General features: G+C 37.7%; 1 protein-coding gene across 1 annotated transcript in view; it reads right to left on the bottom strand.

Moving 5' to 3' along the window:
• ACSS3 (acyl-CoA synthetase short chain family member 3) overlaps positions 1-23,457 on the bottom strand; it is a 232,852-nt gene that overhangs the window by 5,432 nt on the left and 203,963 nt on the right. Inside the window, exons 11-13 of the mRNA XM_027842539.1 lie at positions 22,843-22,906; positions 11,378-11,459; positions 10,256-10,378 (exon numbers count right to left, since the gene is read on the bottom strand). Coding sequence (XP_027698340.1) covers positions 10,256-10,378; positions 11,378-11,459; positions 22,843-22,906 — 269 coding nt within the window. The remainder of the gene's footprint in view (positions 1-10,255; positions 10,379-11,377; positions 11,460-22,842; positions 22,907-23,457) is intronic.

A 23,457-nucleotide genomic window follows, 5' to 3' on the forward strand; every position in this document is an offset into this window, starting at 1 on the left:
TTGTAACCTCTGACCTTGGACAGGTTACTTAAACTCTGAATGCCTCAAATTTCTCATCTGTCAAATGAAAAATTCAGACTAGGTGTCTTTAATGTCCAGTCTGGCTCTACATCAACGAGTCTATCCTGAATACAAAGTCGGTGACTTTTGCTTTTACTTTCTGGGACATCTCCATGGGGCCAGGCACACGGTAGTTGTTTCTCACATTGCAAATGTTGTTGACTTTCTGACATAGAGACACATAATTGTTTTCATCATGAGCCAGTATCTAACAAAGAAGCTTCTGTTGGAGACATGCTGAGCTAAATTCTTCAAATGCTAATGCTACTATATGGCAAAAAAAAGAAATCCAGATGAATTGTTCTCCTTTTAGACTATTCTCCAAGTTATACATGCTTCATCTATCTGAATGGCAGGAATTCAACTGCCAGATAGTGAAGACCTGGACTTTGCAGTCACAGTAGGGAATATTTACCTGCCAAATGAACATGTTACACATGCTACAGGGATCAGCTGCATCCCTTTCCTTTTGACTTCAAATTTCTTAAGCTAGGTGCAAAAGGTTTTTTTTTTTTCCATTAGTAATTTATTGTGCCTCGTCAACTTCAGCAATCATGCTGACCAATACCTGTTGAAACAACCCTTGGGGAAATAATCCACTGAGATGAAGCATAGCTGTGGGGAGGATGGCCCCAAAGTCCCCAACCATCTTATTAATTCAGCTTTTCAAAATCGAACAATGAGCCAGATGTTCTCAGCTAATCAGTGTGACTATTTCTTTTTAACTGACTCGACTTGCTTTCTTGTGTCTTGTAGACCTGGCCAAAGATGATCTTGACTGGAAATTCCACTTGCCATGTTTTTAATAGAATCACAGAATTTGAGAGTTAGAAGGGAAACCAACAACCACTGAGTTCAAGCCATACCCCCTCAACAAAAAAAAAAGGAATCCCCACTAAAATATATCCAACTAGCAGTCGCCTATTTCTCTGCTTGACATCTTCCAGTGAGGGCATCCCACCACCTCGTGAGACACTTCTTGCTTCTGGATAGTTTTTCCTGGCATCAAGACTAAGTTAGTCTCTTTGCCCTTTCCTTTCGCTGCTCTTGATTCCAGTTCTTTGGGGCCAAAATATTACAAATCTAATCCCTCTTCTTTATAACGGTGTTTAAATATTCTTAGACAGCTAGTATGTCCCCCCGGACTCTTCTTTTTTCCAGGTCAAATATCACCAACTGTTTAAACATTTCCTCATATGCCAACATTTTTAACATAACACATCTCTCCCAAAAGAATATAAGCTTTTTTTTTTTTTTTGGCTAGGCAATAGGGTTAAGTGACTTGCCCAGGGTCACACAGCTAGTACGTGTTATGTGTCTGAGGCCAGATTTGAACTCAGGTCCTCCTGAATCCAGGGCCAGTGCTCTATACACTGTGCCACCTAGCTGCCCCAGAATATAAGCTTCTTGAAAGACAGGAAATATTTCACTTTTGCCTTTATTTCCAGTGTCCAGCACAGTCCCTGGCATATGGTGGTTGCTGAATAAATGTTCCTTGATTGCTTGTTTGATCCTATGGAAACCATGAAGCTTGGAACAGAAAAATCTATAAAGGCTATTGTCCTGAAATTCAAAGAATTACTAAACCAAACAGCAACAACAAACCAAAACAAACAAACAAACAAAAAAAGCAACCCTGGGAGGAGTTAGGAAGAATACTTTTAACCCTTGACCATAGGATCCTAGATGAAGAGACCATCTAGTCCTCACCCCTCATTTTACAGATAAGGAAACTAAGTCTAAAGAAGTTGGGTAATTTACTCAAGGTCATACAGATGATGAGTGTCAGAGGAGGAATGGGAATCCAGATGTTGATATATATATATCAATACACATTGTATGGGCAATAAAGTAAACTTAAGAATTTAAAGTAAGGAAGTAAATATGTCTAAAAATGTCACGAAGAATTTACTAAGATGGTTCACGTAAGATGAAATAATGGAAATATCGATCTCTTTTCAAAGAAATATATTTGAGAGAGGAAATAAAAGACTAGCACTATGTAAAGTGGTATTAATGAATAAGCTAAGTGGTATTAATGAATCTGAAGAGTCATTTATTGTGGAAGTAGTAGGTGAGGATAAGAGGAGAGAGAATGAGAACAGGTGTTAGAATGGTATACCAGATCCCCTGGCCAAGTGGAGGAAATAAATGATGATAATAAATCAAAAGCTAACACTGAGACAAGATATAGTGGTAATGGGAACTTTCGCTTCATGATTACCTGGTAGAAATCTTTTTTAGGATAAAAGCAGAGCATCTGATAAATATTTTATTTGTACAATTGACAATTTCATCTCTCAGAAGATATGGGAAGTGAATTTTAATGAGGGTAAATGTGAAATCTATAAAGTTTGGAAAAGCCAATATATAAATACTTGCCAGGTTGATGAGGGTAACTAGAGAGCAATTCATGTAAAAAAGGCTGAGGCTTGGTTTTTGTCCTTTTCTATTGCAATCAGGTCTTACCCATAGTAGAGTCATAGCAACTACCCACCAAGCTGAATTTCTTGATTGAAAGATTACAGTGTAATGCAATTTTCTTTTTAAAAGAAAAGCTCATATAACTTTAGGCTGTTGTTACAGCCTAAGTACAAAGTCCAGAAAGAAAGGGAATTGATAGTTCAATTATTCTCCTTTCCAATCAGATATAGTTATGGGCATCATATATCAGACAAAACCTTGACAAACTAAAACATGTCAGAGAAGGGTGATAGAGATTAAATGCTTGTCTCAAGAATACTTGTTGAAAGAAAAGGGAACATATTGCCTGAAAAAGAAAAGACTTACGGGTGGCTATCTTTAAATATTTAAAGGCCTTTCACATAGATGAGGAATTAGATTTAATCTGTATTACCATAGGGCAGAAGTAGCTCAAGTGGATGGAGTTATTGGCTTTACGAGACAGTGAGTTCTCCACTACTGGACGTCTTCAAGAAGAAGCAGGATGATTATTAATTTCAGACACCATGGGAGGTATTTCTACATCAGGGAGGGAGTTGGACTAGATAATATCTTGCTAAGTTTCTTCTCCCAACACCATTTCAAGATTTTGTGAGTTTGGGGTATGTCATGATCAAAGTCTGTATAGCAGGAGAGAGATGTTAAAATTAAATGAAATAGCATCCTAAGGGCAGTGAAGACTTCTAGGGTCTAAATCTTTCCTTGAAACAAAGACCAGTCTTTCTAATACCAAGTTTCCTAGAGTTGTTGCATAGGTGGGGCTCATAGAAAATGGAAGTCTACAGAAAATTACAAATAATTATCATGAGAGGGCAATATAGGAGAACATAGTAGACACAAGTTGGCTGTAATGCACTACAAGCAATGAATTACAAAGAGTTAGAATAGGAATTTTGTCAAAGAAAGATATGATCACAAAGGAAGATGGGTAGCTATATGGCGAAACTAAAGGATAAGTGTTAAGCACTCTTTTGTTCTACCGGTATCCATTAAATGTAAAAATTGAATGAATGAATATAAAAGCATTGAAGCACTTCGTGTGTGCTAAAGGCTGGGGAAATAAATACAAGCAAGCAACATAGCCCTTGCCATGAAGGATTTTACATGCTAATTGGGAAAGAATACATATGAGAACTAAAGTTGGAAAGTGGCAGAAGGAGAGAATCTTGGGAGGTGGTCAGAATATAAGTGAGTTGGCTTGCAAATGGCCAGGAAATGGTGTGATAGAAGATTTCTAATATGTTAAGATGACCTCCCCAGTCAACTTACAGGAGGACGTTAGAAAATAGGGGATAGGCAGGAAGAGATGGGCTGTAACTGGCACCATTGGAAGCCATATCTACTCGGATGCTATCAGAGATCCATTTGGTTATTTAAGGGTTTTAATCCTTCATAGAAAATTTCCTTCTGTCTCTGTGTCACAAGGATCTAAGGCAGAAAGATTCAATAAAGGCAATGTCAAGAAACCCTTCATCATTATTAAACAAATGATATTTTGGGGGGAAAAAGACTGAAGATGAGGGAGAGCTTGAGAAGGCAGCAAAATATGTCTTTTTCAACTCTTTGAGGCAGAAGACAAATAATTTGACTTCTGAGATGAGGAGTTCTATGAAAATGAGGAGACTGGGTACGAAAAGCAAGGATCAGAAATTCCTATTTATGGATTCAACAAATATTTAATGAATGCCTCCTAGGTACAAAGCACATCCAGGCACGAGATAGTTGTGGTTCAAGGACAATTGTGTTACCTGAGAACTGTCTTGAGTAGCCTTATTCACACTGGGAAATAGCTGAGATCCTTGAAGTTATTACCACTTCCTGTGACAATTTAACACATGTTCCTTAAACATTTTTCGTGGCATTTTGTATTGTGAATTTTAATTGGGATAAGAGGGACAATGGAATTTTTAATTTATCTTTTTAACAGTCTCTGGGAAGTTAATTTAAAGCAGACAGTAACATGGGGAGTCTAACTGTTGTAGAGGAAGAATCAGAGGGAGAAAAGGAACATTGAGATTAAAAATAAAATTTGAATATGCATTAAAAAATCAATCTGAGAAAAATTGTGAGAAAAATTACAATTTTCATTAATATTCATATTATGCAAGATAATATTGAGCAAATGTAAGATGATTTAAAGTCGACAGAAATCAAATTCTCAAGGTATGCTCACTGGGCACACAATCATTCTGGGAAGTCATGGCTCCTGTACTAGTGAAAAAAAGCACTAAACTGGAAACAAACAATGGCAATTTGGTCAAAACAACCTTTATAGAGACAAATTGCTTTAGAACACTGCTATAGGCTTCAAGTATAGCATTTTAACACCAAAGTTCCAAGTTTCCATGGATACCAATAGAACTTTCAGAGAGAGAGAGAGAGAGAGAAGGAAAATCAAAGGAACCTAATTCTCCCCTTGGAAAAGGGAGATAATAGATCATAAGACATAGGGTCTTAGACTTAGGGATGGAGGCAATGGAGTCCCTATTTTTCACAATCCCCCTCATTTTACAAATGAGGAAACAGACTGAAGGAGATTAAGTGACTTGCTCAGGTCACACAGCTAGTAACACTTAAGGAGAACATTGATGCCATGTCTTTCTGATTCCACATCCAGTATCTTATTTTAGCATACTTATTTTGAAGAAAGGGATGAACTTTGTACTATAGGCAAAAGCACTAGGATACTTAAGATCCTTTCTCTACTAACCCCTAACAGAGCATTGAAAAGTTGAGTGCAAATGCCTTGGCTGTCCAGGGTAACACCTAGAATTTCTATGGTTCTTTAAGATCTCAAAATACTTTATATGTATAATCTCATTTGACACTCACAACAATCCTGTGAGGTAGGTGCTATTATTATCCTTATTATACAGATGAAGAAACTCTTAGCCTTAGCTAAGAGAAGTCAAGTGACTTTCCCAGAGTCACATAAGTAATAAGGTTCTGAGGTGAGATTTGAACCTAAGTCTTCTTAACTCCAGTTCCAGGTTCTATCCACTAAGAGATCCTTTCTCAAAGGTCAATTCAGGTTCCACATGCCTTACTCTGATTCATGACTTACAAACAGGGAAGCAATCCATTTTGCTTCAGTGGTTGAACTACAAACTGAATGTGGTTCTTGAGGAAAAGCAATAAAAGCCCTCCATGGGAAGAATTCTGTCCATTTTCTCCTAATTTAAGTAAAAGTGTATGCTTTGATATTTCAAGGACCCATAATTTCATGGACAGTTCCTCCATCAACACAGAGAGCAGTTCTTCTACGACTTGGAAAGTAATCACTGAGTTGCTGCAGCCCTAAAAATTCACTATCCATTGAACAATCTGCTACAGAGCCTCTTTGAAATTAGGCTGATTTTTGAATGACAGACATAGGGTCCATCACCACACCTATTCCCTAAATCTTTGAGATTCATAAGAAACTTGTGGAAGAAGGCTGACCTTGGGAGTCATGGGAACTTCCTCTACCACTTACTAGTTGTGTGACCTTGCATGAGTCCCTTAACACCTTTGGTCTTCTGTTTCCTCATCTGAAAAAGGAAGGGATTAGGCTAGATGACCTCAGTTTCTTTCCAAGTCTAATCTATTAACCTATGCTCCAATGGCATGACTTGAATCTAGGACTAATAACAGTAAGAGCTAATGTTTATATAGCACTTACTATGTGCCAGGCACTGTGCTAAGTAAGCACTTTACAATTTTTATCTCACTTGATCCTCACAATAACCTGGAGAGGTAGGTGTTATTGTTATCCCCATTTTACAGATGAGAAAACTGAGGAATGCAGCATCAGAACAGTCCATCAACAAGCAACACACTGTGGAAAATTACATGTTTCTCCCTGAAAGATATCAGGAAAAGAAAAAAAAAAACACATAGGTTTTGCAAACTCTAAAGCATTACACAAATACTAGCTTTTAGAACATGAACTAGGGCTATAGCCTTATCAATGAAAAGTTCATTAAGGAGTATGGAAAATTGCACGTATTTTCTGATTTTTATTTCCAATGTATTGCTTGGTTTTGCTAATTTTTTCCTCATCTTTCTATTAAAAATACCTTTGTTATATGAGATGACTCTCTGGGAGGTGGGAAGGAGAGAGATAGAGGGAAATTCTGGCAATATAAAAACAAAAAATATCAATAAAATGTTATTATTTAAAAAAAAAAGGTAAGTTGAACTCTGGGTCATTGCAAAGCTAATGAGGGTCCAGGAAGATAGCTAATGACACATAATTTATCCCTTACATCCTCTTGCGGAGCAAGGGGCCACTGTTACTACTGCCCCTGCCATCAGCACAGCCAACTAGCTAACTATGTAACTAGCATTTATATAACACTTTCAGGTTTGCAAATCACTTCACATATGCTACCTCAATCGACAAGACAGAATGTTATATACAATCCCAGAGGCAGTCACTAAACGAAATACTTTTGCCTAATTGCTTTTCTTTGCCACAAGAGGGAAGGGCTAAAATCATTATTCTGACATAACAAAAAAAAAAGGCATCAATAAAATTTATTTTTAAAAATCACCCCCCTGTGACTGAGCTGGGTGATGATCTGTCTGATCTCAGCTGGGCTAGTGCACAGATGATAAAACTCCAAGGCCATCACTGAACCCATACTCAAAGCCTGGTTTTGGTGGGGGATCCGTCACTAGGCTGTGCTCTGTTGGTTACCCTTTGAGGAGGATTTCAATGGAAACGTTACATTAAACGCAATATGTTGGAATGGGGAACCTGCGGCCTTCTAGGTCCTTGGGTGCGGCCGTTTGACTGAGTCCAAGTTTTACAGAACAAATCCTTTTATTGGATTTTTATTTGTTCTGTGAAGTTTGAATTTGCTTGAAGGGCTGCACTTGAGGACCTAGAGGGCCACATGTAGCCTCATGGCCACAGGTTCCCCAACCCTGGAAGAGATTGCTCCGGTATTCAACAGTAAATAAAGGAATCAGTTAAGAGCAGCTAAGTGGCACCGTGGATAGAGCACTGGCCCTGTAGTCAGAAGGACATGAGTTCAAATCTGACCTTAGACATCTACTAGCTGTGTGACCCTGGGCAAGCCACTTAACTCCAATTGCCTCAAATATAAAATAAAATAAAATAATTAGTTTATTTGGGGGCAGGTGGTAAGTGAATTGGACATCCTGGAAGTCATGAGCATATTACATACATTCATTTGTTAAATGTCAATAATTGGAGGGGCAACTAGGTAGCACAGTAGATAGAGCTCTGACTTTGGAGCCAGGAGGATCTGAGTTCAAATCCTACCTCAGAAACTTGATATATACTAGCTGTGTGACCCTGGGCAAGTCACTTAACCCTGATTGCCTCATCAAAAAAAAAGGCAAAAAAAAGTCAGTAATTGGGCTAGACTCGAATTACAAACTTGGGAGAAATTTGGCAACTTTGGGGGTTCAAGTTCTCTCTTATGTTTCCCCTTCATCTTCCATAACTTCGGCTCTACCTATACTCATACATGGTCAACTACAATATTTTCAAGCAGACTACGCCTTATACTTGGCTGCCATTATTATTTTCATACCTCCCCCCAATAAAGTAGAATTATTGCATTCTGATTGGTGGCAAATGCTGAGTATATTAAATAGCTATAGTTTAAATTAATTTTGATTATCAGAAATGTACATAGAAATAGGAAGTCACCTTAAAGAGGCAAGAAATGAAGAGTTCAGGCAGGAAGAGGTCCCTTTCTGACAAGTCAACCAAAATACTCAAGGCGTGAATTTCAATTTCCAAGTTTCACCAAAGGGAAAGCCAAGTTTAAATGGTGACACTATAATAATAGTACACATGGGTCATATCTACCAAAATATTTAATGAAATGCCTTCCTGTCAGTGGAGCATGAGAGAATTGGTTGCCACACGGAGACAGCTAAGTATACAGAAGCAAGGCTGATAAACTCTAGTGTGCCGTAAATGAAGATAAATCCCCACTTTACAGGAGGTGGCTATCATTTAATTAGGGGAGGAGATTAGCTGAACCTCTAATTCTGTTTTTGCTGATCTCACTGAAGCTTTAATTGTGCTATTAAATATTTTCTCCCATTTAAATGGTAGTTTGTTCCATGCCCATGAATAACTTTTGTACTTTCCTCAGAGATTACCTAGACCAAAATTCCCATTCCCTTATATATTGTGTCTCCTCCATTACAGCATGAGATCCTATTAATTTCTAATGTTTAAAAACACAAAATGTATACAATAAAGTTTCACATTTTCACATATAATCTTATTTTTCTGTTCTGTTTATATAGTAAATGTTCTCTCTTGTTAATATTCAGAATGAAAATATAAAATGTAGAATATTAACTCCTTAAGACTTAGAGACTTCCTTATTTTTTGTATTTGTATCCTAATTCCTTAGCCAAGTACTTGGTATATAGTATGTGATTAACAAATTCTTTTTCATCTATCCATCCATCCATCCATCCATCCTGGGTCAAGACCAGAAGAAAATAATCCTAGTGTCATTGATTTTAAGCTGAAAAGGACCTTAAAAGCCATCAAGCCCATTCCTGCCATCCCCACCACAATTTTTAACAGATGAATAGACTAAGGCACAAGGAGGTCAATCTATACACCCAGGGCTACAAAACTCATTAATGACTAATGCAAAATTTGAACTCAGATCCTTCTGACTGTGTCCTATTTACTGTATCATGTTACCTCTCTTAATAATGATACTAGCAATTATAATAAATCATGAACTTATATATGAGAGGAATACATATTTTTATATATATATATATATATATATATATATATATGTATATTGGATATAATGTATGTAAGTATAATGGATAAAGAACCAGGCTTGGAATCAGGAAGAAACTGGGTTTAAATGTTGCCTCTGACATATGCTAGCTAGGTGACCATGAGCAAGAGTGAATCCCCTCGGGGCAGCTAGGTAGTACAGTGGATAGAGCACCAGCCCTGGATTCAGGAGGACCTGAGTTCAAATCCGGCCTCAGACACATAACACTTACTAGCTGTGTGACACTGGGCAAGTCACTTAATACCATTGCCTAGCCAAAAAAAAAGAAAAAAGAGTAAATCTCCTAGGCCCCAAGCAACTCTGAAACTAGGTTACATGTGAGTTGCCCATCTGTATGAATAGAGAGAGGTGACATATTTGGAACATCATCTAAGAATGATATCTAAGATGATAGACATGGACAAAAAAAATGTATTAACACTTTGAGGTATACAAAATACTTTCTTCCAAAAAGCTGTATGGAATGTAAACAGTATTATCTCCATTTCACAGATGGATTATTAAATGCACAGATAATTGAAATGAACTAAATCTTAGCAGAGCCAGGATTCCCCCCCTCCGCCTCACAGACTTAGCAAAGTGTCACAGACAATGAATACTCATATTTTTGCTGACCAGAATTTCATTCATATCTTATCATCTACTTCACAGAGAGAACATGGTGTAGTCAACAGAGAGCTGGTCTTGGAATCAGGAAGACCTGTACTCCAATCCTGCCTCTAATAAACACTGTCTGTGTGACCTGGGCAAGTCACTAAACCTCTCATTGCTCTAGGCAACTCTAGAAGACCATAATTTGAAAAGAAGGTGCCAACATCTATCTATAGAGAATTCTGCATCACTCAGGAGTTTCCTATTCAATATCTGGTCATATTCCTATCCCTATTCTCATTCACCTTTAGGAAAAGAATTCAATATCCAGTATTCTTTAATACCTCCTCTATGGCACTCGCTGAAATTCTGTGACCAGACACATTGATTACATCATCAACTCGAGACATAACATACAAATAGCCATCTTCATCCATGAAACCAGCATCCATAGTATCATAATAACCCTGTAAACACAAGACCCCACAAGATTAAAACAAATACATTTTCTCTGTCATTTAGTTAATATATTAACATTTAAATTCAGAACATTGTAAAGTATAAAAGAAATGGCTGCATCCAATCTTAGGTGTTATGAGGATACTGAGTTGTTTGTTTGTTTGTTTGTTTTTTTCAATTAATTTCAAAGCTTGCCAGATTCTGTTTGGTCTTTGAACATCTAGTAATAAATTAAAAGTTTCTAGGATATATCCAAGTTGAGTTAACACAGTGAGCTACATAGTTTATGAACCCAATTTATTTTCCTAATGGGAAAGTATTGTTTCACTATCCATCAGTAGCACACAACACTTGATTGGCAGATTCTTTCTTGATTTAAAATTAGACTTTTTCTATGTTAATATTTGAAAGATATCACACAGTTTAATCTACTCTTGTTCTACTCTGATGCCTCATCATGGCACAGAATCCCAAAATTCTATGCCGGTAGATAGTAAATCAACCAAGCTAGAATTGCTTCAAATAAAGTCTCAGCAATAGAATGTGTTTCTCTGATAACTATCTTCCCTAAGTGTGAAGAGGTAGAAGACTGACCACGAAACAATGACTTTTTTATTTTTGTTTTTTAATTTTTGTTAATCCAAGTGCAAAGTTCTTCCCCTCTGAAGAGTCACTAAAAGAAGAAATAACATTAAATGCAACAAATGAGACTTCCTCGCTGTGAGAAAATAAGGAAAAATGATTCAACTAACTCTAAAATGGGCCATCTAGGGAGGTAGTCAAACCACCAACCCCCCAAATGGTTAAAATTAAGATAAATGCCAACCCAGGCTACGTAACAATTTGAGCAATGCACGTCCCTTCAAGCAGGGAACAACATCGCATGGCCTCTTAAATTTCCTTTCTGCTCTAAGATTTTATGGACAAGTTACTTTTACCTTTTCCTTTTTGTGAGCAAGTTTGATGAGGAGCAGAGTCATCTGAGACAGTATCTTAAAAGTTCTTACCGGAAACTTTTCAAAATACAAATGCTTGAAGGCTTCCTGGTTTTTCCAGAGCCCCGAAAATGCTCCAGGAGGCAGAGGTAACCTTAAGAGAAAATACAGAGAAGTTAGCATTCGGCAAGTGAGATTGAATGAAAGTCTATATAGGTAGACAGATTAAAGGGTATATTGTCAGTGAGATAATTGGGTAACAGATATCTGATGGAAAACAGTTATATTTCCTCTCACATCTCCAAATCTACCAGCCAGGCTATGACTATTAATGCCCAAACTACTGAGTTTAAGAGATCACAGAATCATAGATTTAGAACTGGAAGAAATCTTTGAAGTCATCCCGTCCAACACCCCTTTACTGATGAAGAAACTGAGGTCTAAATGGGTTTATAAGAGCATGGGATTATAGATTTAAAGCTGGAAATCTCTATCAGCTAGACCAATCCAGTAGTTTTACAGATGCTTTTACATTTTATAGATGGGGGAAACTAATGACTTCTCCAAGGTCACACAGGTAGTTGGGGCAGGGCGGGAATTTGAACCAAAAGGCAAGGACAATTATTCTTTCTGTGACCTACGCATATCTGGCCCATTTTTATGTTGAGTGGTCACTGGAGCATTAGCAACAAGAACAGAATAAAAATTAGAATAAGAGGCTTGATGTTGTGGTCAGTAAGGGGAAGTAAAGTTACTTTCTTGGAATAAATCATAAGATCATAAAGAGAGTTGGAAAGGACCTTAGAGGTCATTTGTTGTTCAACTATTTCAGTCATGCCTGACTTTTCATGACCCTATTTGGGGTTCTCTTGGCAAAGATACTGGAGTGGTTTGTCATTTCTTTCTCCAGCTCATTTTACAGATAAGGAAACTAAGGCAAACAGGGTTAAGTGACTTGCCTAGGGTCATACAGCTAGTAAGCATCTGCTGCCAGATTTGAACTCAGGAAGATGACTCTTTCTGACTCCAGGCCTAGCACTCTACCCACCGCATCATCTTGCTGCTCCTTAGAAGTCATAAAGAGCGGCAGCTAGGTGGCGCAGTGGATAGACCACCGGCCCTGGAGTCAGGAGGACCTGAGTTCAAATCCAACCTCAGACATAACACTCACTAGCTATGTGACTCTGGGCAAGTCACTTAACCCCAATTGCCTTACCAAAAAAAAAAGTCATAAAGACAATTAATTGTTTGTGATCACTGAATCAGACCTTCTATCTGATGCTCTTACATCTCTTTACCTATTTAATCTAACCATTACTTATCTTCTGCTGGTGCTGAAGAAGAAGACACAGTTCCTGCTAGCATTCCCTGTCTTTCCCTCTATATCATTCAGGTAGCAAATTCCCAGTGTGGAAATTCGCTCCACAAATGCAGCTTGGTATAACCCATGGTTACACAGCTAGAGTCCATTTGAGGCAGAAATTGAAACCAGATTTTTCAGACTCCAAGATTAGCCCTCTATCCACTAAGCTACCATACTTCTCATGACACATAATGACAAAAAAAAAAGAAAATGAATATTATATAACAAGGATACACCAACATAGTTGATGACCAAGAAATGAAAGATCATTTCCCAATCTAAATTCTTCCTTTTTTCTGCCTACGTGGGATAGTTCCTAGAGCACCAATTTGGAATCAGGAAGAAACACTTGAATTTAAATGCTTCTTTTGATATTTACTAACTTATGAGCCTGGATAAGTGCCTTATCCTCTCTGTGCCTCACTTTCCTCATTTGTAAAATAAGAGGGTTGGCCTCAATGGCCTCCAAGGTACCTTTTAGCTCTTAATCTATTATCCCATGATTCTATGTTTCACGCATTCTTCCAGGGAATTCCTATAGATAAATACTATCTAAAGAGCAGCCAGGTGGCACAGTGGATAACATTCTGGGCCTAGAATCAGGAAATCCCTTTCTGAGTTCAAATTTGGTCTCAGACAATTACTAGCTGTGTGACCCTGGGCAAGGCACTTACTTAACCCTGTTTGCCTCAGTTTCCTCATCTGTAAAATAAGCTGAAGAAGGAAATGGCAAACCACCCTAGTATCTTTGCTAAGAAAACTTCAAATGGGGTCATGAAGAGTGAGACACAACTGACAAATGACTGAACAACAAAACCTTATCTATGTCACTCATCTGTTACTTTTGCATGATTTTATTGTTAATAGCGAGTCACAGACTTTTCAACAATCTAATCCCCATCTTTCATAGATAAGATTGAGGGAAATGCTAGTTTGTGATAGTGCTGAGTGTATGACCCAGGTGTAGTTGCTCCACATATACAGCATCACCTACCACATTCTATCTGTATATGCTTTCTTTTCCTATTTAGCTTGTAAGTGCCCTCAGTTCAGAGCCCACATCTTAAGTCTTCCTATATTCTTCATATCTCAGGACAATATAATGCTCATCTCTGAAATGTAAACCTTCCTTCCTCACCCTGACCTTTTAGAATTCTCATCTTCCTTCAAGCAAAGCTCAGGTGCCATCTCCTACAGGATGCCTCTTTTTCCTCCCTCTCCCCCCAGCTATTAGGGCTCTCTTCCTCTTGAAATGACATTGCATTACTTGGTATATACAAGGATTGGGGAACCTGCAGCCTCCAGGCCACATGTGACGCTCTAGGTCCTCAAGTGTGCCCTTTGACTGAATCCAAACTTCACCGAACAAATCCTTTTATTAATTTATTATGGACTATATACCTTATAATGACTTATCTAGCTATGTAGTATACATCCCAGGAGAATCTAAGCTCCTTGATGGTAGAGATTGTTTTCATTTTGGTTTTCTGTAACTCTTGAACTCAGCACAGTGTCCAGAATGTTACTTAATATGTGCTTAATACGTGAACTGAAGATTATATTCTCAGTAAATGTTAGTTCAATGAATGCATGGTGTTCTTATATACTGTCCAGTGAATGAGCATTTTTTTTAATTAAACCACTAAAAATGAACCACTATTTTTTGGGGGCAATTAATCACTTCACAAAAGTGTTATGGCTTGAAATATATAATAACAATAATACCTGCTTTAAAGATTACAGAAACACTTAACACATTATCTTGCTTGATCTTCACGGCAGTCCTGCGTAGGAGGTGCTATAGGTGTTTCCTGAAACCCTGAAATGTATGTGTGATCTTACGGATGTGAATCCTCCCTCCATTTAGGCTGTTTGCAAGCCATCTATGCCTTCCCATTCTGTATGATTCTTGACCAAGTCTCTCCTATTCTAGTACAGGGAGTCCAATCCAATGGGACCTTCTCATTCTCTTGACGTTGCATGGAGATCTGCAACCTCAGAATCATCTCGGACTCCTCATTAGTGCTCCAGCCCCCCCAAATGAAAATGAGTTGTCAAGTCTTATCAATTCTACTTCCACGCCATCTTGCATCTGTCCCTTCCTCTCTGCTCACAATCACCACTCATCACTTCTCATTTTGTCTGTTACAACAGCCTCTTAATTGACACAATGCTTCCACTCTCTAGAAGTAGAACCTGAGGATATCAGCGATTACTTAGAATAGAAAGAAGTCAGCAACTGCTGACTCATACGCTTTCTTTTCTCTTCTATGAGATACTTATGGAAAAGGTCAGTTCAGGTATTAAGGGGAAACTTGATGAAAACAAGAGAAGAGATCATTGATATTTTCACAGATCATTTTCTACAGCACGCCACATTTTCCCAGTCAGACACTAAGGAGACAGATAGATTTGGGTTCTGTTGAGCTCATTGCTTATTGATTTCAGAAAACTATCTGAAGTCAGTAGAGGACAAAACCTAGAGTCTTCTCCAACAACATGCCACACATACACACGTCAAAATTCATCACAAGATATCCTGATTGAGAAATACAGAAATAACTGCAGCCCTCTGTAAACTAGAGTCCCTGTTAAATGACTTGATCATTAATATTAATATGAAATGGAGAGACATATTCTTGCAAAGGTGTTCACTAGGTCAAACAGGATGATTGTTGAAAAGTCCAGCTAGCAGAAAGACCTCCCTATAGATGCTAAAGTCCTCTAAATGCTTCTGTTGCTGTTTTGCAACCTAGAATATTACATAGCCTCCTTAAAAGACACTTGAAAGATATTGACTTAGCAATCCACAAAGGAAAATACAAGAAGATGAAGTCTGTTTAATGAGCAGATTATAGCAGGAAATTTGATGGGCATCCAATTGAGCTACATCATAATATCCAATTCTCTTGGGTAGGCACTATACATGGACCATGAGAAGGGCTCAGAGTGGAACTGGAGTATAGCGGGATGTGGTCCATTGGATAACCTGTGTGGCCTTTTCAATAATTTCAAGTTGCATCTCACTGAAAACATTCATTTTTTAATACCAATATTTTCCCAGGGATGCTACATGTCAAGATTTTATGGAATACTATGACTGTATAAGAAGAATCAAATTTAAAGTAACTGAACATGAAAGGTGAAAATGTGGACTCTGCCACACATTTCCCACAATTACTTGAATTCAAGGAGTGTTTTGAAGATATCAACAAGACCATTATAATCTGACAAGGAGATGATCTAGTAGTTTATCTGAGAATGAGGGATAACAGGATGAACACTCAAGGTCTGTACATGTGATAAGACCAATATTTACCAGAGTTCCCCTCAACATGGGTTGGGCTAGTTTTCCTCCCTCTAAAAGGTGACAAAGCTGTTTCTGGTACTTGATTGGTCCAGTGAGCCTAGGCTCAAGTTGTACCTCCCTTGCGGTAGCTTCCTGGCAGTTTCTGGCCATCTGATGAGGCTTCCATGTCAAGCAAGAGCATAAAAAGGCCCACCCACATGGATTTAGGTCCTTCAGACATGGCAGGTATTAAACTCCGTGTGAGTCACCACACATTGCCCTGCTGACCAGATGTATTTCCTGTAGATAAAGTGGTCATGGCTAACCCAACTAAGTATTTGAGAATCCTTATTGAATATCATTTCTATGTGATGGCTAATTAAACCTCCTTTTGTTAATTGCTGTCTAATCTTTTAGTGCCTTATTACATTCCAATATTGAACTAAAACTAATAAGGGACTGGCCTGAATCAGACCAAGTCCCCAGCCCTAGTTTTCTGGTATCCACAAAATATTAAAATAATCAGGGGTCTAGACTTGAGTATGTTGGGCAAATCCACTTTGGATGATTTATAGAAACATATGGACAAGGATGATAGAGAAGATGTGAATGGATAGATCACAATCTTTGGCAGTAGAAGGAGAAGCCATTTTGAGGATATCATGGGTATATAAAAACATGAGCCATGGGAAAGTATGAATCCCACCATCTTTAAAGTCTTCTGGTTTGTAAAGTTCTAGAGAGGTTGTAGTGAATATAATGCCATATACCTAATAAAAACTCAAGAAATTAACTGGTGAAGAAAAGTCTTTCACAAAAACACCACAGACTCGGTCTTCTTGCCAAGAGAAAGTGACAATTTTGGTTTAGAATGATACTGCTTCAAACATGATTATACTTTTTTTTTCAATTTTAAAGACTGAACTTCTCACATCATTAGCCTTTATTCAATTCATCCAGCACTGTGTACCAGTAAATATAAAAACAATAGTGCATAGCGACCATCAGGGAATCAACTGCTCCTTTAAACAGCAGAGGAACAGGTGCCAACAAAATCTGAGAATTGGCCACAGAATCAGAAGGAATTTGGCTTAGTACCAACTGACCATTTTTTACTGAACTGGTTGTAAACAGAGTTTTATCTTTGTGCCTAATAACAGTGATTACCAAATGTGTTCTCTAGCCATACTAAGTGGGTTTTTCTTTTATTCTCTGCCTACCTCTGTGTTATCTGTGAACTAGTGACTCAGAATCGTGTTCCTTTATCCTGAACCCTTGACATGACTATGGGAGCACCTCATAAAAGTCCTGATCATCCTGTCCTCTTTGCAATTTGAATAATAAGACTTTTTTCCCCTATAAAATTAACTGCTCTGAGTAGGTGCTAAAGATGAAAAGGATTTTAAGCAAGGAGTCACTAAGATTTTCTATCTTAGCAGAAAGTAAAGCCTACAAGATGAGAAGAATTCTGTAAAAGAAACTGTAGACTCAACGTTAATTAAATACTGTATGTTATATAAGATGAGGATTCAATAACATTTCTCTCCCATGTTGCAAGTTGCTAAATGGATCACATTCAGAATCCCCTGTTCCTAAAAACAAAGATTTTTTTCCCCTTGCAAGAAATACCCAGTCACAAAGCCACAGTGACAAATGCAAAATACCTTTCAAGTAGATCAACTCAATATATGATTTTTAAAAACGCTATTTCCCAAGCCTTGCAGTCAGTCTATTTAGCATGCTGAAATGAATCATTGTAACCTGCAAAGGGTTGAAAGACTGTTGCAATTTTGGATTAGAAGGAACCCACAAGGGAAAGGTGGTTTCCATGGTTATTTCTCGGTTGCTAATTACATAGCCAATCATAATGGATGATACAGTTAAAAAACGAGGGCAAAAACATCAACTATACTAAATCACCTGATATGGAAAAGGAAAAAAAAAAAAAGAAAGACAATTGTTTCCAATCTATGGACCTAAATTTTAATGCTGGTATAGCCCATTTTTTTTAACATGCCAAAACAGTTTGTTTCTCCTAATATATATATGTGTGTGTATATATATATATATATATATATACACACACACACACACACACATATGTGTGTGTGTCTGTGTGTGTGTAAGTATGTAAATGTATATATGTGTGTAAGTATATGTATGTGTATATATAAGTGTGTGTGTATATATGTATATATATGGCCCAGAAAATATGATTCAGAAAAACAGAGATTTAGAAAATGTTGCTTTTTTTCAAAACACACTAAACATCATAATATTAATAATAATGATGATGATAGCTAGCATTTATATACCACTTTGAGCTTTGCAAAGCATTTCACAAGTTATCAGTTCAGGGTATCTTCTATAAAACAAGGAACCCTGGCATGAATAATTCAACACCACAGATAATCCACTCACCTGCTTTGAAGTCAACCCCTGAGGCAGAACTCACAGCTGCCAAGTGACCCTGGGATCCTGCTCAAATGACCGGAGAGAATGGTCCAGTTCTAGGAACATGTATTGCTGTTCCATTCATAAAAATAATTAACAGTTGACTGAAGTCCACAGACTTTTTCTTTACAAACACGAATTAAACAAAGTCCTATTGTTTTCTCCTCCTCTCTCTCCAAGGAAGGAAGGAAAGAAGGAAGGGAGAGAAGGAAGAAGTAAGGAAAAAATTTTGAGGCATCCATCTGCTCTGTACACTCAAAAGCAAACTGAATGGACATAATCCCTGCTTCTAAGACAAATGACAGCTGGGGCTCCAAGGTGTGTAGGACATATAGATACATTAAGTACAGAATCTCTTTGCATTAGGGTCAAGCAATGCAGCTGGTGGGTATTTGGGGGAGTGATAAATGAGGGCCGAATCATGGGAGCTTTAGGTTTGGGCCAAGAATGATCAGTAGGAAACATTGCTTCCAGTTTCATCATTTGTAAAATGATGGGGCCAGACAGGGAGACCACTAAGGTCTCTTCCTGTTCTAAATCTATGATCGCATGATAACTAATTAGGAAACTCTTCATGGAGAAAGTGGGATATCAAGAGGTGGGAGAATTATATGAAAGAGCAAAAAGTTGGAGTTAGATTTTATTGCACAGTTCTCATTTTCTCTTTTCAGGCAGTTATGCTATGCTATAGTCCTGCCTCTGGCTTCCTAGCTTGGGTAAGCAACCCTAGGGAAATGGACAGATTGAGAGAAAATATTCATTGAATACCTTTACTCAAACTCTAATAAGTATTAGCCAGTTCATTATGATTTTATAAGGGGCAATGATTGTTAGTAATCATATATAGTAACATATTCATCTAGTAATACATATCTAGTCAATCACCTAATAATAGGTATAAGAATAAGTAATGTATTAATCCATATTTTCTATAAATCACATAGGAATATAGATTCTAATAGAAGGTCCCGATATAATAGGCCTCAAACATTAATGTAATGTTCATTACTTGGTTACCAGCTAGAACTTACTTGCACAATCACAAGAATGCTGACACAGATATCTCCATGCTGTTTTGCTCCAATTCCATGACCAAACCAAGTGTAGGTGGTAGCATGGTAAGGAAAGTACCCCCTCCCCAATATGTTCTTGGAGTATATGTATAGCTTGCACCATCTCCTCCTGCCTAACCTAAGGAAGAGCCCATCCATCTTGTGACCACCTAGTCAGGGGAGATATCCTTTGCTCCACCCAACTCGTGACCCTGCTGACACATCATTTTTGCTTATTATAGCTTATGCATCATGTCAACCAATGAGATTCTGTATTTTACCATGCTTCTTTTGCATAGTTGCATTTTTGCATCTTATAACCTGAGGAAGATCTGAGTTCTGCTTCATTAGAGGAGAAGAGAGGGAAAGAGACAGAGAGAAAGAAACAGAGAGAGAGAGAGGTGTCAATTATCTCAGACTTTACAGAGAAGAAACCCACCTGCATTGGTAAATAGTTTCCCCGTATACAGAAAAATCACAGGTACAGTCCTACCCCTACCCCCATTCTTACTAACTTGCAATACAGTAAAAAGAGCATCAGATTTGGAATCAGAAGACTTGCATTTCAGATCTGACTATATGGGAAACCTTGGACAAGTCATTTGACACCTCCAGGCTCAGGCCCAGAAAGAGTTTCTCTCACCTATAAAATGAAGGGGTTGGACTCCATAATTTCTCAGGTATTTCTCAAGTCACTTCTTTCTCTAAACTTATGCTCCTCGGCTCAGTTTAAACAGCCATGATTCCAAGTATCAGAAAACCACCAATTTGAAGGAATATGAATATAAGTCATTTCAATCATATAGCAGGTATTTATTAAATGGTAACTGTTTACAAGGTATTGTGCTATTGTACTGGGCTACAATGAAAAAAAATTAAACAGTCTCATACTATATACATACATACACACACACACACACACATATATATATATCACATATTATACAAAATACATTATATTTTATCTTATCTTATCCCTCCCTCCCCCCCTTCTCACAAGCCTGAATTGTTTTTCAGCTGTTGTTTCAGTCATGTCCAATTCTTTGACTCTATTTGGGATTTTCTTTTCTTTTTTTTTCTTTGACTCTATTTGGGATTTTCTTTTCTTTCTTTCTTTCTTTTTTTTCTTAAGGCAATTGGGGTTAAGTGACTTGCCCAGGGTCACACAGCTAATTAAGTGTCAAGTGTTTGGTCTGAGGTCAGGTCCTCCTGACTTCAGGGCTGGTGCTCCATTGAACCACCTAGTGGCCCCTCATTTGGGATTTTCTTGACAAAAATACTGGAGTGGTTTGCCATTTTCTTCTCCAGACCATCTTACAGACAGGGAAACTGAGGCAAACAGGGTTAAGTGACTTGCTCAGGGTCGCATAGCTAGTAAGTGCCTGAGGCTGGATTTGAACTCATGTCTTTATTGACTCAAGGCCCAGCACTCTATCCACTGTGCCACCTAGCTGCCCAAGACTTCTCTTGCCCCTTCCATTTATGGCAGATCTTTGTTTCTGTTGGTCTCTTCTACATTCTCTTTGCTTCCTAGAAAAAATTAAGATTAAGTTGCACACAGCACCACATAAATGATTATGGTTTCTCAATTACAAAAATATGAACTGATGCAAAAACTATAATAGGCAGCTGGGTGGTAGTACAGATAGGGGCTTTGGCTTGAGGTCAGGAAGATCTGAATTTAAATCATGTCTCAGACACAAATCAGTGCTTATAACACAGTGCCTGCAACATGGCAAGCACTTAACAAATGCTAGGTGACTAACTATCTGTGTAACCCTGTGCAATTCACTTAATCTCTCTCAGCCCCAGTTTTCTCTCCTGTAAAAGGGAAGTAAATATAGCACCTACTTTACAGGATTGTTGGAAGAAGTAAATGAGATAATATGTGAAGAACTTAAACCTTAAAACACTATATAAATATTAGTTTTTATCATCAGTATCATTATCACCAACGTAGACGACGATGAAGAAGAAGAAGAAGAGAAGGAGGAAGAAACAGTTCTGTACATAGTCAATACATAAGAAAAAGAATTCTTGCATCATCCCTAAAAGGAAAGTAACAGATTTTTTTTTAATTCTGCTTTCAGATCAAATTGCTTTCTATTAGAAATTGCTCTAGATGAGTTAATAGATGCTTTAAAAGAGATGAATATTTATATTTCCTTTTTTGCTTTTCATTAAAATGAAAAGAGGGGGGAAAATTCTACTGTTCAAGATTAACCATCTCAAGTCATTTCATACCTCTCAGTCTTGGTTTCCTTCCATTTCTAACATTGTAGGAGCACGCTTCTCCCAAGATCTTTATCTAGGATAGGTTAGTCTGGAGAAGAAGTTGTTTCTCCCCCAAGTGCTGGATTTGGAGTCAGAAGACTTGGGTTCATTAGCCATGACTGGCTCTACCAATTACCACCTGTGTGACCATGTCAAAGCCACCCTCTAGACCTGGAGGTCTCATTTGTCGACATAAAGGGGTTACAGTAGTAAGCCTCCAAGACCCCCTCTCAGTTCTATACCTGTCATTCATGGTCTAGTTAAAGAGGTAAGAACATTAGCTATAAAGGGAGAGATGAGTATAATCAGCCATGGGATGCACCAAAGCCACATGACTAAAAGAAACCAAAGTCATAAATATAAGTTATTGATCCTTGACAAGTCACATGGCCCCTGAGGTCATGATTCATACATCTTAGTTTCCACTGCCAGGGCAAATACAATACTTCTTTTTTTCTTTTAATTCATCCAGACCTATCATTTCAAGGGTATGAAGAGCTCCTAAGCTCAGGAACCCTTTCAACTAATGCAAGTCAGCAATTCATCTGCAAATTATAGTCTTAGGGTTGTGTGGCAATGCTGAGTGTTTAAAGGATGTTTCCAGGGTCATGTGGCTAGTGGACACCAGAGGCAGGGCTTAAACACAGGTCTTACTGACTTGAAGCGCAGCTCTTTATTCTAAACACTGTCCAAGAAAAGACTAAATAAATATACTTAATTCAAAAGGAATAAATCAATTTGTATTCTAAGATGTCACATACAGAAAAGACTCATAATAGATGAGAAACTGTGGAAGGACTGTGATCTGTCCTGGTAGAAGGCCTGCAATAATGAGACTGCAGATCATTCATTAGAATGCATGATATGATCTATAACTCTTTGGTCAAAAGGAATCTACCTTATTTGAGAACCACAAAATCCCCCCACCCCCCGAATTCAAATAAGAAAGAAGGAGCTATGTCCTGAACTGTAACTTGACCACCACCATCATCAGTATCATCATTAGAATGGTCACCCCACACTGTCTCATTTTGCATGCTTCTATATGATCTTCTTGAAGGCACTGACTGGTGTCTTATGAGTTGGCTCAGGAAATGTTGCTTACTTCACCACAATATTTCCCAAGGTGCGGGCCTTCAGTTTTTGCATACTGTCATCCAAAATCATAACTGTAAAGTCAAATTAAAAAAAAAAAACAAATAAATTTTGCATAAAAGTGACATACTGCCATTCAAGTTAAATGACTATTGAAAATTTCCAGAAAAATAACTAAAAACAGAACTAGAGCATACCTTCATAATTCTCCTGAATCAAATAACAAAAAAGTTCTATAGAATATGTTTTAATTTCTAAGAGACATTTTCTCTAAGACAGACATTTCCTCATAAGAGATATTTCCTCTAAGAATAGAAATATACAGTAGTAATAGGCTGAAAACCAATGCACTCCTGATTTTAAAAAAAAAAATAAAAACCAAAACAGAACACAGATGCAGAGCCTATGGAGGACCACTATTTTTCTGCCAGACTCCCTAAAATAAGGTGTGATGGTTGGCACTTGCTGTTAATGCCATTGTAAATATTTTATATCCCTTTAAAGATAAGCTGAATCTGAAAAAAAAGAAGAATGCTAGATTCACCGAGACTCAAAGGCAATTACAACATCAACATCAACATCATCATCATCATCATCATCATCATCATCATCATCATCATCATCA

Source organism: Vombatus ursinus, unplaced genomic scaffold, assembly GCF_900497805.2.
Source record: "Vombatus ursinus unplaced genomic scaffold, bare-nosed wombat genome assembly UNPS02014874.1, whole genome shotgun sequence".
NCBI classification, from domain to species: Eukaryota; Metazoa; Chordata; class Mammalia; order Diprotodontia; family Vombatidae; genus Vombatus; species Vombatus ursinus.